This window comes from Microtus ochrogaster (assembly GCF_000317375.1).
Source record: "Microtus ochrogaster isolate Prairie Vole_2 chromosome 14 unlocalized genomic scaffold, MicOch1.0 chr14_random_3, whole genome shotgun sequence".
Lineage (NCBI taxonomy): Eukaryota > Metazoa > Chordata > Mammalia > Rodentia > Cricetidae > Microtus > Microtus ochrogaster.
In genome coordinates, this window is record NW_004949098.1 from 12,532,299 (window position 1) to 12,547,616 (window position 15,318).

Genomic DNA, 15,318 nt, shown 5'->3' on the forward strand with positions numbered 1-15,318 from the left:
TCTCTCTCTCTCTCTCTCTCTCTCTCTCTCTGTGTGTGTGTGTGTGTGTGTGTGTAAGTGTAATTTACTGTAATGACTTAAAGGCTGTAGTCCCAACTAATCCAACAGTGGTTGGTTTTGAATGGAAAGTTCAAGAATTGAGGGTGTGGGGATACACACCCCTAATCTCAGGCAGAAGTATATGGGTCTTTATGATTCTGAGGCTAGCCTGGTCTACAAAGAGAGTTTCAGGACAGCCAAGGCTGTTATACAGAGAAACCTTATTTCAAAAAAGCCACACATACACACAAAAAAAGAAAGTCCAAGAATTTAGTAGTTATTCAGTTCCATGAGGCTCGGTGTATCAACTGGTCTCATGTTTATGCTAGAATCCCAAAGAAGTAGTGAAGGAATGAATGTTCTGGCAAGGTGAGGGCAAGCAGGCTTCTTCCATTGTCCTTAGATAGGCTTCCACCAAGTGTGTGGCCCAGATTAAAGGTGTGTCTTCTTGCCTCATGATCTGGGTTAAAGGCATGTGTCATCCCACCTCAAGATCTGGATCAATGCCAGGTGTGGTGGCACACATCTTTAGTCCCAGCACTTGAGAGGTAAAGTCAGGCAGATTTCTGAGTTCAAGGCCAGTCTGGTCTACAGAGAGAGTTCCAAGACAGCCAGGACTACATAGAGAGAAACTCTGTCTTGAAAATCAAAAGGGGGAGAAGAAAAAAGATCTGGATCAAAAGCCTGTGTCTTCCAATCTCAAGATTTGGATCACAAGCATACCCTCCATTTCTGGATTGTAGTTCATTCAGAAATAGTGAAGTTGACAACGAAAAATAGCCATCATAGTCCTCTTGCCCCTTTAGGCTATGGTTGGTTTGCAAGCCTTGGATGTATGTCTCCTTCATTGTTCTGTGGCTCTTCATATCAGACCTCACTCTGTAAACAGACCTTTTCTCCACTCTTCTCAGGCATCGTACTTCAGCATGCTAGGATCTGAACTAATAGAGGAGGGGCAGGAAGGCAACTTCGTTGGTAAAGTGCTTGCCTTGAAGGCAGTAAGACCTAAGTTTGATGCCAAGAGCCCATGTAACGTGCCAAGAGCATCAAGGAAAGGCATTTGCTGCCAGGCCCGAATACCCAAGTTTTATCCCTGGATCCACAGGGCAGAAGAATGGAATTACAAAAAAATTGTCCTCTGACCGCCACAGGAGCACATACATATTAATAATAAATAAATGAATGTAATTAAAAAAATGCCAGGTGTGGTGACACCACTTGTAATATTCTGACTCCATTTCTGTGTGTTTGCCACAGTGTGAATGTGGGGGGCCAGAGGCCAATTTTTATGTGTAGTTTCTGGGGCTAGAACTCAGGTCCTCAGGATTGGTGACTGTACCTTTATCCACTGAGCCATCTTGCCAGGTATATTTTAACATATGGTCTATTAAATGTACTTTTTTATTGTTTTGTTTTTCAAGACAGGGTTTCTCTGTGTAGTCCTGGCTGTCCTGGAACTCACTCTGTGGACCAGGCAGGCCTTGATCCACTCACCTCTGTTTCCCAAGTGCTAGAATTAAAGGCATGCACCACCAGGCCTCTTTTTAGGCTTTTAATTTTAATCAGTTATATATCCTATAGTAGCATTTTGGCAAATGACATACTATATATACAATGGCAATCCCATACGATTTTCTGTGACATGCAACTTCTGTAAGGACACTATGTTATTACTATGCTGAAATAACCTAGCAACCTTAGGTTATGTTCCTAGAGCATATCTCTTATTAAATGATATATAACTGTACAGAGATGCTAATTTAGTTTTCTTTTGGTTACCTTCTGATAAAATTTACCATAATTTTTTCAAGCTTCTCATGCTGCAGTTTTCTTGGGTCAACACTTATTTTTTTTATAATACTAAGTACCTCTCTGTGCTTATGAATAAAATTAACCCATTTATATTTATTGTAAAGATAAATGGACTTATTCTAGACATTTTATTTTTTACCATACTTTCTTCTTCTTTCTTTTGTTTTTCTTGTTCCTATTTCTGTCTTCTGTTGAAGTGGGCAGGTTTCTTCATTCCATTTTCCATCTCTTTATGGTCTGCATATTATAAATTCAACTCAACTTAATTCTTTAGCAATATTCAAGCTTTAACTTTCTAATGTCATATATTCAGACCAAATATATTTCAAAATGAACATGATACTAATTTGTGTTATATATTTATTCCTCGACGCATTTTTTTTAACTTTGTCGGATGTCCCATTTTCACATTTGTAAAACAGGCAATTTCCATCCATTTTTATGTTAAGGTTTAAATGTGATGCTGGGTCAAGCACCAGGCTTCATGAAGAAGTCTTCAACTATTTATTCCCTTTCTTCATTCAACCAATAATTTTCTGGTACAAACCACATAATCTTTTCTCTCCTTTGTCCTTCAAAGTCACCTTCTCTTCCATTATCATTTTTATCATCAACTCTGTCCACTTTTTCAGTTTCTTTGTTAAGTCTCAAAATAACTTTTATCCACTTTGCATTAAAAAAAATCCATCCCACATAGTATTTAATAGATTGTTTGCCTCCAGATTTAATGAGCATCATTTTCCAGGAACTCTATGCCTTTCTTCACTTAGCCTTCAAAATGGCGGCCCTAGGCATGCACGACCGGCACCACGTGCGCCTGCGCCTCCAGCGGCCATTTCACCCAGCAGCCCAAGCTCCAGAGCCCGCCCCTGCCGGCGCCTGCGCACGAGCCTCCGGAGTCTAGTGGCTCCTCCCCCTAGCTGAGTACGCCTGAAACCGCACGTCCCAGTACCGTCCCTCCCCCGCGGGCTGTGGACCGCCCCCGCCCCTTTCCCGTGAGATTCTTCCGCCTCTGGGAAGGTACATCTTCGCTCGACAGCCTACGCTTCGAGTGCAGTCCAATCGGCGCTCCCGGTACAGGGTCTCCCCGTTCAGTCTTATCTGTGAGCCTGTGCGATTTCCTGTCTGGCTTCATAGTCGATAACCGATTCGGCGGGACTTTTTTGCGTAGCGCGAGGCAACAAATGGAAGAATGGAGCAGCGGCGGAAGGATCTGCCGACTGCGTCCTGCGCCCTCTAATGGGGGTCGGCTTCGAGTCGGAGGGGGGGGGGAGAAGGGAGGAGGCAGCCAAGGAATTGTTTTTTTTTCCTCGCCCCGCCCTCTTCAGGATAGCCAATAGAAACAGACAGTTTCTTCAGATGCCCCGCCCAGCCCCCGAAGCTCAGCCAATGAACGGTGGCAGCGGCTCTGAGGGGGCGGGCCCGGCAGGCTGTGCGTGTCTTGTGAGAGAGAGCTCTTGAACCAAGTCAGAGCTGGAGTCGGCTGGGCGGCAGGGCTCTCTTGCCGCCGTCGCGGGTGACTCAGGGAGGCGGGAGGCGGGGTAAGCGCGCCGCGGGCCTCGGCTGCGGGAGACCGAGAGAGAAAGGTGAAGAGTCCGTGCGGGCGGTCGCCGCGTCTCCTCGGTTCACGGCGCAGGCCGGGCGGGGGTGCGCCCGAGTCGGCGGCCCGGAAGCGGGGGGCGGGGGCGCGGCAAGTGTCGAGTCGCGAGCTTAGTCCACGGCGGCTCCGCGGCCGCCCGGGGCGGGGACCGGCCGCTGGGACGGGCCCTCTGCACTCGGGGAGCCTTTTCTTTGCCGGGGCAAGGGGACGAACACTTAGGAAAAAGCACCGGCGCTGCGGCTCCGTCGTCCCTCCTCTCGCTCAGCGTCTGCTTTGAAAGGTTTGGAAAAAGCGAAAGTTGGTGGGGTGAGAGGGTCACGCGGCACTCGGGCCGGTGCTTGCGGCCGGGGAGGGCTGGAAGGGGGTGGGGAGGCGCTGGTGGCAGCTTGGAGTGTGGGGTCCACCTGCGGGGGTGTCACTCCACCGGTCCCGGTCGGCGCTTCTTCTTCGGGCCGCCTCCGACTTTGGCCGCCCCCATCGAATTTTGTTTTTGTGCCTTTTGCAGGGAGGAGCCCTTCCTGCTGGCGTGGAAACCATGGTGCTCACGCTCGGAGAAAGTTGGCCAGTATTGGTGGGGAAGCGATTCCTTAGTTTGTCCGCAGCCGAAGGCAGCGAAGGCGGCCACGACAGCTGGGACTTGGAGCGAGTCGCGGAGTGGCCCTGGCAGTCGGGGACCATTCGAGCTGTTTCCCACATTGACGTTACCAAGAAAGATCTGAAGGTAAAAAACCAAAACCAAACACAAACCCCCCAAACAAACAAAAAACCCATCTCCTGGGGCTGGGCAGTCGGACGGTTTTCAGTTACCTTGGTAACGCGGCAGTCAAGCTCCCCTCCCTCCCTTTTTTGAAATGGGCCACTAGAAAGTTGGCATGTGATCTAAAGGTGCAGAAATCTAGACATTGAAAGTCTTTGAAATGGTTTGTAGCGTCAAGGTGTGTTTGGCTTAGAGCTCCAGCTGCCTGAGATTAATAATGGGTTTAGGATTGTTCAGACATGCTTCATTAATGCAGGCGCTGGGTCCCACTAGGACTCTCTGATTATGCCCCCAAAGGGAGGAGTGTTGTTTATTAGCAATAGGTTAAAGAAGTGGATGACATTTGTTGAGGGCTAGCTTGGAAGTGCTTTCAAAATAGACGATTGGAGCTGGGAGTGTTGCTCTTTATTTCTTCACTCAACTTTTTGAACTTTACAACTTGGAAATGAAGTATGAATGTAGAGGGCGGAGCTTAGTTCCGTTCAGCTTGTTGATGTGGGTATTTTGCTGGTGTGTGGTTAATGAGGCCAGAGTGAGTTCCTGTTGTCAGAGAGGCTGGGTTGGTTTGGGTATGACCATATATGGATGCCTTGGGTGGAGCTGTCCCATACAGGGTGTTTGGGAAGAATGCCTTCAGAAATACTACATGTGGGTGTTTGGGAGGAAGGAGAGAAAGGGAACTGGCGTGACCAGTGAACATATTTTTGATGTTAATGAAAACTGGAAGCCTTCAGTTCGTTCTTTTGCAAGGATGAATTCTGCTTTCTGATACAAGTATTGGAAAGATAGTCTGGAAACAAGCAGTAAGGAAGCCATTGTGTCATCAAAGACTCCCTTGTGCAAAAAACATCGGAGAAAAAAATTCCTAACAAAGACTCCTAAGTGGTGATAACTTCGAGCTTGTCAGGACAGAAGACAGTTCTACCCTGAGTAATGTACATGCGTTGGGATCTTTGCTTCTGGAAAGCTACTCAAAAGATGCAAGTTTTAGCTGTTGTCAGTTGAATGTTGATTTCTGAAACATGTCAGTTGAACACAGACTTGACAGTGCATGCCTATACTGTTGTGGGTCTTAAGAGGATTGTTGGAAAAGGATATTTGGTTATGTATTGACAGAGTTTTTACCATGTGCCTTGTATTCATGTTCCAAGGGAAAAGTCACCACTGGACATTCAACCACGCTCCAAGCATCATTGTGATCACTAACAGCTACACTCTTTTTTTTTTTTTTAACTACCGTACTTTGGGCTACAAAGGACTGTTGTTCCCATTTTACAGATAGAGATCTTATGCCTAACGAAGACTAAATTTATTAGCCTGTGGGCCTCTTAGTTAGGAATGAATACAGCCTGTATTCTAACTCAGGACCTTTTCCTGCAGAGGCTTCCGGCATAACCATCATACTGCCCATCAGAGACTGGAGCCACAGTGCTGCTGCTGCTGCTTTTCTCCTAATCCCACTCCTTCCACCAAGTCTGGTTTTAGAGATAGGAAACTGTGTGGGAATGGCCAGTCTGTTTGCTCTAGGGTAGTAACCACTGCATAAAGTGGGCGGTGTACCAAACTTCAATCATGGTTGTTGTGGTTTATTCACCTGACAAGTTAAAAAAAAAAAAAACCTAATACCTGGGTTTTTTTTTTTTTTAATCTGATCTAAATGGGAGCAGTATTTAAGCTTTGTAGTCCTTAGTTCTTGGGAAGGTAACAGGCTAGGTATTTCCTTCTGTGATTAATGACCTGTTGGATTACACACGCAATGTAAAATATGTAAAATGTCCTTAACATGTTTTCATCTCCATATCCCCTCTCCCCCAAGCCTTTGAGGAGGTGATAGTTTCACTTTCAGAGAACTCTTTGGTCCAAGTTGACATAACTAGCCACTATATGATGGTGGGAACATTTGAATCCATGTTTCCCAGTGTGTATTTTTGGATTTCAGCTCAAGAAAATTTTTGTTATGAAGGATTTTGCCTTACTGCAAACTTTTGTAACTCAGTTCTTGTGTAGGTGCAAATCTGCTTTATTTTCCAAACATTTATTACTCTGTTCCCTAGTTGAGTAGTAACAGTAATTAAGTTTAGGGGGGCATATTGTATTTAACAGAAATGTGTCTTAAAACTCTAGAATCAAGTTATGCTTTGTGAGACTAAAGCAAGAAATAAGACCATGTTTACATTTGGGCTTACAGGCATTGAGGGTGGCGGAGTGACTAGGCTAAATTCAAGGCAATTTCAAGTTGTATGCAACTGCAACTGTCCGTTTATTGTTAGTCCACATGTTAGCCTTCCTAGACTTGCAGGTGGATGAATGATAACAAGATGAATGCTGCTTAACATTGTTTCACCTAGAAAAAGACTTTGTAACAAAGTGATTTTAAAGATTAGAAAAGCTATATATAGCAGTGGATTCTGAAAAAGTTAAAGTGAATCATTTATTGTCAGACGGTTATTATGTGGCAAGTGCCATTTTGAACCCTTATAAATATTCTTTTTAGGAAGATACTTTTTTTTTTAATACAGAAAATTGAGATTTACAGAAGTTAAATAACTTTGTCACTCTTCTGCAGACCTCAGGCAGTGCCTTTAATATTCAGATAGAATGGGGTTAGTGTTCTTTATTTATATGTGTCTTTGTGTCTTAACACCTGGAGCTTTGCTTAGCAGTTAGTGTGTTCAAATACTTGAATGAATAAACGAAGAATTACAAGACCATTTCTTACTATGGGGAAATATGGAAATCATTTACTGACGAGGCCGTGGCCATTTCCTAGTTTCAGGACTTGTTTTACCTTGCCCAACTGTTTCTACTAGAGGGTGAAGGGTACATATGCGTGTTTAGAATGCCCTCTACCCCCACCTTGCCTGTGTAGGTCTTTAGCTTCCTTTCAGTCTGCTATTTCTTGAGTTTCCTACCCCGTCCTTTGGTTGTCTTTAGCAAATACATAGTTTTTATTTCCTGTGTAGGTCATTTCTTACAACTGTCAGCAATTAGATTCTTTGGTTGGTGCCTAGTCTCTGTCCTTCCCTACCACTTGAACTGGAAAATTGTGGATCCACTGCCACTGAAGCTATGTAAAATTAGAAACTCATACCACAGTGTAGTAAACACTGTTTACCTCTTACATTTGGATGTTAGGTTGTAGGATCTTCAAGTAGCATTGCACACACATATACACACACATTGAATTGTTTTTTAATTTATGGGTTAGTGAAAGTACTAGTGCTCTGAATTGTAGAGCCAGGCATGAATCGTTGTATAACCAAACACTTCTGCTCTAGCCATGCCATTCTGCTGTGAACTTGGACACATTTTCCCTGGCATTTCCAATGGTTTTATGATTAGATACTCAGGTGAGATTTGTTTAAAGCCAAAATTGTAGATTTGGAGAATAGCTTGATATGATATAGTATAAAGACTACTGCTGGGGGAAAAGTTACTTGAAATAATTTGAACTATCCAACATATGATCAAGATTTGATAGACTAATAGGTACCACTTATAAATACTCTATTAAAAGAAAAGCAAACTTTGAAAGTATAGGTAGTGAACCATAGTTAATTAAGCCCACGGAAAGGTGGGAACCAGGCAAATTGATCAGCACATAGTTGTCTTTGGTACTCTGCCATGCAGTTGTTACTAGAGTTGTCTTTGAATATGAGTGTCTTCTGACAGAAATATTGGCAGGTGATTATCTTGAGAGGAGTGCTCTTAATTTTGTTAATTTGAGACAGGTTCCATGAATCTGAGGAAGACCTGATCTCGTGATCCCCCTGCTTTGCCTCACTCTGCCTTACCTAACTCAGGACCTCAGGTGTGCTAGGCAAGTGTCCGCACTGAGCAACAGCCCTGGCTTCTAAAAGACATGTGATTTTAATAGGAAACTGAAAGATGGTGGGGAGATGACAGTATGTATTGTGTATGAGTCATTTGTTTTTAAGCCAAAGCTAATAAGAATTTTAGCCAAACACAATCTGATACTTGAAAGTCACGTAGATGTGTCCAACCTTTGGCATGTGCCCCAGGGTAGCTATAAATGCAGCCCAACAAAAAATTGTATACTTAAAATATTAGAGTTTTTTGGTCTTTTTAAAAAATGATTGTATAGCTTTTGGAATTACACTTTGTAGATGGTAGTGTCATCTACAAAGTTGATGAAAGTTGGACAGTTTTTTTTTCTCTCGAATTTGAGAGTTCTCGTCCAATTTTTAAATTAGTTATCTTAAGCTTCAAATAGTGAATGGATAATAATTGTGATTGTTACTTAAGTTTTGGGAATCTACTAGTATCTTAAAGGAAATCCTTCACCTTTTGTGAATACAGCCAGATACTACGTAATCATGTTGTCAACTTTGCCAGTCCTAATATGTGATCTAGCAGTGAGAGTTATCATGAAGTCTTAAGATGGCAGAGTGGCACATAACTTTAATCCCATCACTTGGGAGGCAGAGGCAGGCAGATCTCTTGAGTTAAAGGCTATTCTGGTCTGTACAGTCAAATAATAGACAAACTAGGGCTATATAAGACCCTATCTCGAGAAAATAAAAGGAATGCTTCATAATTATTTTTAAATCTAAATCCAGTGAAAGGTAGATATTACTATTTTTATTTTGAAATTATTAAAATAAGAATCAAAGGATTAAATTTAGGGTTTAGACTTTTTAACCAGTGTATTTCTTTCTTTTGAGTGTGTGTTGTGTGAAGGTCTGTATGCATGTCTGTAGAGACCAGAGGTTGATGCTGAGTGTCTGATTACTTTCCACTTACTCTTCGAGATAGGGTCTCACTGAGCCTGGAACTTGCTGACTGTGCAAGACTGATCAGACCCCCAGCTCTCCATCTCCTGTTCACAGCACTGGAATGACAGGCAGATGCTGCCATGCTGAGCTTTTTGTGCATACGACGAATATGAAATGGGGTCCTCATGCTGTACATCAGACTTCTCTACTTCTCTATTATCACATCATACAAAGTGATGGGTTCTTAGCTGGGGTTCAGGTTAGTTGCTTCCTTAGCTTTCTTAGGTTGATTTTGTTCGCGTAAAATCATTTTAATAAAGCTTTGGAGCTGGGGTTCAAGCCCATATCTCTAATTCTGTACTTTTGTTTATAGTTATTTCTTTTATTCCAAATTTCTAATACTTAGTAAAACTGTCCCTGAAAACTGGGCTAGGCTTAAGACTGATGCATACAGATTCTCTGCCTAGGAAACAGGAACATGGCGATCTTTGAACATGAAACTGGTGTTAAAAGTTGTGTGCCACTGTTTGGGTGCTGGGAACCCAACCCAAGTCCCCTGTAAGAACAGGAAGTCCTCTTAGCTGCTGAGCCGTCTCTTGCTGGCCTCAGCAGTTTTAAATAAGTATTGTGTAGACCAGGAAAGTTTAGGATTGCCATTGCCAACATTGAGCTGGAAGCCCATCACCTTTTAAGTAGATAACAGAAACAAGAGCCAGTTTAGAGAGGAATTGTTGATTTATTCATTTTTGATAATTTGGTTAATAATTAGAAATTGTGCGCCAAGGATATATGGTGCTACACAGAAGCAGACACAGACTGACCCGTTAGACTTCATGTGTCAGCCTTCCACAGATAGCACTGTGCATGCATTAGGAAGGAAAAGTAGATGTTTTCATTCCATCCGTAGGAGATGTTGACTCTGATAAGGGAAAATGTCTTCAAGGAAAGGATTCTCTAGTTTCTAGCAGATGAGCTAGTAATCCTCACTGCTGAGGAGGAGTAGGAGTCATGAGCAGACTCCATAGATAAAACAGTGATTAATCCTTGAAACTCAAAATGAGGGGCTGGTTTGTAGGAGGAATTTTAAATAAAAATAATTGATTCTTTTGCATTGGATATTAAGTGATTATTTTTTGAAATCTGCTAAAGAAGATTAAATATATAGAATAAATGACTTATACTTTTTGTTGTTGTTTTGGTTTTTTTTTTTTTTTTGGTATTTTGTTGTTGTTTTTGTTTTATTTTTGAGACAGGGTTTCTCTGTATAGTTTTGGAGCCTGTCTTGGAGTTTCCTCTGTAGACCTTGAACTCAGAGAAACACTGTCTCTGCCTTGTGAGTGCTGAGATTAAAGGTGTATGCCACCACCACCCGACTCAATATGGGATTTTTTTTTTTTTAGCAGATTTATATAATTTAAGATTTTGTGATAAATTCCTGACTCAGGGAATTATAGAGACCTGCTTTGGGATTGTGGTGGGTTTTTTTTATTTTTTTTGGTACATGTGTGTTTTTTTGTTGTTGTTGCTTTTTGGTTTTTGTTTTGTTTTGCTTGTAGGTTTTGTTTTGTCATAATTTTCATTTAAGTAACTGTATTGGCTGTGGCTGTAGCTCAGTAATGGAGCACTAGCCTGGGTTCTTCCTCAGCACTGAAAATCAGATAACAGCAGACCTCTAGAGCTGCGTCTATGTTTCTTTATGGAGTAAAGAAATTAGTTTTAGACTTCTAACTCTGAGGTGGATTTTCCAGGTTAGTTGGAAGGGATGTTGAAGAGAAGCTTTGTGCTAAGTTCTTCTGATACTGGGGAACTCTAAAGGTGGGTTGTGGCAGTGGAAGAGTCATTTTAGACATGCTCTTCATATTAACAGGGAGGTACAGTGCAGTAGAATAAATACAGGGGTTTCAGACTCCTTCTAGCTCTCCAAGGCTCACACTCTGACTAGCATGTTTAAAGCCCTTCTAGTTCAGAGTTGTTTGAGTTGTGGGATTTCCAGAGGTCATCTTGAGAGTATTGACCCTAAGTGCTCTCTATACTTGTGTATCCTGGGAGCTAGAGCTTGGTCCATGTGTGAGTACCTATGATTATCTTTCATATTGTATAGTCTGTGAAGTGGGGATAGCATATGCCCAGTAGAAAAATCATGCTTACAAGTAGGATAATGAGAGCATAAAACTTCAGCATTTATAATTGAGTTTGCTTTATTGTGTTTAGGTGTGTGTGGAATTTGATGGAGAGTCTTGGAGGAAGAGAAGATGGGTAGACGTCTACAACCTTCTGAGGAGAGCGTTTTTAGTAGAACATAACTTGGTTCTGGCGGAACGAAAATCACCTGAAATTCCTGAACGAGTTATTCAATGGCCTGCAATAGTGAGTAAAACTTATGTTTTGTTGAGCTGACAAGTAGAGAACATTTAATCCATTTTGGGTGAAACAAGGGGAATAAAATGCCCCTTTGACCTTCAGGGAGACAAGTATCGTGTGTGACAAGGTGGAAGAGTTAAAAGGGCACTCAGGGTTTTCTGCCTACCCTGACAGGAGCTTTGTGGCTCTAGGCAGGTCCCATGACTTTTTAGGGCCTCACTTTCTTCACTTAGAAGTAGAGGTGGAGGTAATGTCAAGGTCACAGTTAGAAAGTAACAGACATGCATTCACACACATCCCTTGGTTTGGCCAGATGGTCAGCACTTGAAGAAATCTGGAGTTTGCTGCTGGCTTTAGAGAAGTATGGCAGGTGCGTTCTAACAGGCAGTGTTGACTGGACACTGTGGCCATTGATACAGAGGCCTGAGCTGGGAGGGGTGGGTAGAAGGACTCAGAATATGATGGGACTCCTTAAGTATTCTGTAAAACCAGGCTTTTGCTCTACCCACATCCTACCTGGGTGTGTGGTGCATGCCTTTAATCCCTGAACTTGGGAGGCAGAGGCAGGCGGATCTCTGAGTTTGAGGTCTGCTTGGTCTACAGAATGAGTTCCAGGACAACCAGGGATTTTAGACAGAGAACTCTCTCAAAAAAAACAAAACAACAAAACAGTGATAGGTGGATGTGGGGAGGACAGGCCAGATTGTGTGTGATGACGACAAGCTGGAGCTTGAAGCAGGAGTCAGGTATGGAGAAGCTGGAGAAGCCGGGAAGCAGATGGAGAACTGCCAGATTGTGCAGGCTGCTAGCAAAAGTCTATATTTTGTTTCTAATCGAAAAGCCACTGTAGATGGTTGAGCAATATGGGGTTGTAGTTGTCTTCTGCCCTATGTATTTTTTTTCCAGCTGTTAAGAATTTTCTAAAAATATACCCAGTCTCTCAGGAAAATCAAGCCAAAAACATGTACACATTTTTTTCCATATAAGTTTTTGGGAACTCATGGATCTGTAGACTTGATTGTGTGTTAATAACTCCCAAATTATATCTGGTTTACATTAAATTACTGGGTTTAAATAAATGTTGTAATCTGGTGGCAACACAAACGTTAGGAAATCCTTGCAGTAAATAAAAACTTAATGGCTTTGTCACGTTCTTCATGTGTGGAAAATTGCCAGTTCCTATTTCCAGAATGGCATTGATAGCAGTTAAAATGTCATAACAGTTTTTTGTTTTGCTTTTAGATGTACAAATCTCTAATAGACAAAGCTGGCTTGGGATCCATAACTTCCATTCGGTTCCTTGGAGATCAACAAAGTGTATTTGTTTCCAAAGACCTTTTGAAGCCTGTACAGGTAAATCTTAGGAATGGTATTTAACATACAAATAGAAGTTTTTTTAATGTGAGAAGTAAAACACTTATTCATTGCCCCTCATTCCGATACCTAATAGGGAAAAACTACCAAAGTTAGTTGTTGTATGGCATCTCTTAGTGTTATCCTGTGGGTTTGTGCTGTTCTTTTAGAACTAAAAGGACAATAGTATCATATTGATGTGTAATGTGGTATGGAAAGAGGTAGGTGTGATATTTTAAAATTACTTTTTATATAAGGTGTACACATACGCAATCCTCATTCATGGCTTGTGAGTTTGCCTGTTCGCTCAAATACATTTATAATCCCCAATTGCTGTTTGTGCTGCATGGCTCTGCGGAGTCCTGCACAGAGCAATGTTTTCAGTTTTCTGAGACAAGCTCCAGCTGAAGTAGCACAGGGAGGTTGTCTTCTGCCATTTTCAGCTTTGATAGTGGGAAGAAATTTCATTGTGCATCTTAGTGATGATTTTTTTCCTGTTCCATTTGCTCCTGTCCCCTTCTTTGTTCTCTTTCTCTTTTTTCTTCCTTCCTTCTTTCCTTTCTTTCTTTTTTTTTAAAAAAAATTATTATTTGAAGTGCCCATAAAAATGTTACAATGCTGTCTAGTGCAAGAAAGTGGTAAAGAAAGAATTGTTGCATTAGATACCAAGTTTTTCTCAGCCATGAGTTTCAGGGTTAATGGAACAGTAATATAAGATTGTTGCATATTGATCAGCTAATGAAAATGTGAACTAGAGGTTCACAAATGCCCGTGTTTCTCCTTGGAGCAGTTGTTCCATGTTCCCTAGTTCAGTGTTCTTAGAGACTCTAGTCAGTTCTCATTATCAACAGTATCCCTGTGTGTGCAGTCAGGTTGCAGAACTCACACCTCTTCTCTACAACAATTAAGGTCTTGGATCTTGCTCATAGGTGATTGTTAAGTTTGTTAGAAGGGAGGGATCACTACCTTAAGAATAGTGTTGGCTTCATAATAACATTCATCTTTTAGATAACATTTTATTAAGCTTTACCAACACCCCTTTTCACTTCACTTTGTGATTTGGAGTCTCTTTTTCTGTATTATGTAGAGTTAACTAAACCTCTCCATTTGCTAACAGACATTTTGGAATCCATGTGGTCAACAGGATTGTTGAGCCTGTATTGGGAAGCCTGGAACACTGGCTTTCTCTCTACTCCTCATTTGTCCTGGAAAACAAGTCTGATAATGCATGTACTGTATAGTATTTTAAGTGCTGACATGGGAACATGCTTACTCCTGAGTTAGTTTCAGATGCAACTTATATGTGTGTTAGGGAAGTTCAAGGGATTTTCCTACTTTAAATGGAAGAAGGACTTGTCTATAAAAAGGATCAGGGAATTATTAGTGAAATAGATGTTTTACTTTCCGAGAGTAGTTTTTACTTCTGGGCACTGGGTTTTCAGAGTTTACATTTTTCATGTGTCCTAGCTTTTCAGTGAAAGTAGAATTCTTAGTTCTGTTCCTTAAGACTGAAAATTCTAGATTGAAGTTTTTTTTTTTCCTCAGGAAAAACGCATGGTGGGTTGTCAGTGTGAATTTACTTATATAATGTTACTAGCAACATATAGTTAATTGAAGGGGATATAATATATGTATGCTATTTTTTTGCTAAAGAATAGTCAAAGTTTTATTTCTTCAGGGCACCATCTTCGTAGATAGGCATTTCTCTGTAACATCCCACGTTGGAGGCTGTTATTACCCTGTGGTATGCTTGCTCTAAAGTAATACAGACTGCACCTGAAAACCCCTTTGACATATGCAGAAATTGGAATTGAAACTGTCTTGACATTGAATATGATAATCTGTGAGTAAGCAAAGGGTATCCGAAATCACTGACAGATTTCTTGGGCCCTAAAACTCCTAGACGACTAGAGTTGGTCTGTTTCATTAGTGAACCCTGTGTAGCCATCTTTGTTAACACATTATTTCATTTTGTAGTAGGAATTGGCGAATCATCTTAAAATATTTTTTTCTGAAATTATAATAACAAGTGCATGAAATAAAAACACCTGCATCTGAGTGTTTGGTTGTTGACTTAGAGTATTTATGGAGCTTCTAGGTTTATCTGATGTTACCTGACTAAATAAATGCAGTTTCCTAGCATGGCCTCTTACTCTGAGACTAGTTGTTCCCAGCAGGAGACATGAGCGAGCCTCATCCAAGGCAGTACAGGGTAAGCCTCAAGGTCTGCTGCTGGAGAGCTTTTTGCCCAGTACCTTTTTTCTTTGCTCTATTAGAAGTTGGGTTTGTCAAGTGATTCCTATTGACAGTTTCTGTATAAATTTATCATAACTGGTTATGCACACAAAACCAGGGAGCTGTGGAATAGTGCCAAGAATGGAGCTACTGCCAAGAACAGAGTGTCTCAGAACAAGCTTGTTCTGAAGTCTTAGGCTATTCATTCAGATTTTTCTGTTTGTCCCTTCACCTTTTTTTTTCCTAATTTTTAAAAAATATTTATTTATTTATTATGTATACAATATTCTGTGTGTATGCCTGCAAGCCAGAAGAGGGCACCAGACCCCATACAGATGGTTGTGAGCCACCATGTGGTTGCTGGGAATTGAACTCAGGGCCTTTGGAAGAGCAGGCAGTGCTCTTAACCTCTGAGCCATCTCTCC

General features: G+C 41.6%; 1 protein-coding gene across 1 annotated transcript in view; it reads left to right on the top strand.

Moving 5' to 3' along the window:
- The first annotated feature begins 3,318 nt into the window (after window positions 1-3,318).
- Kdm3a (lysine demethylase 3A) overlaps window positions 3,319-15,318 on the top strand; it is a 44,039-nt gene continuing 32,039 nt past the window's right edge. The window contains exons 1-4 of the mRNA XM_005364759.3: window positions 3,319-3,731; window positions 3,957-4,172; window positions 11,156-11,311; window positions 12,548-12,658. Of these exons, the coding sequence (XP_005364816.1) occupies window positions 3,987-4,172; window positions 11,156-11,311; window positions 12,548-12,658 (453 nt within the window). The 5' untranslated portion in view covers window positions 3,319-3,731; window positions 3,957-3,986. The remainder of the gene's footprint in view (window positions 3,732-3,956; window positions 4,173-11,155; window positions 11,312-12,547; window positions 12,659-15,318) is intronic.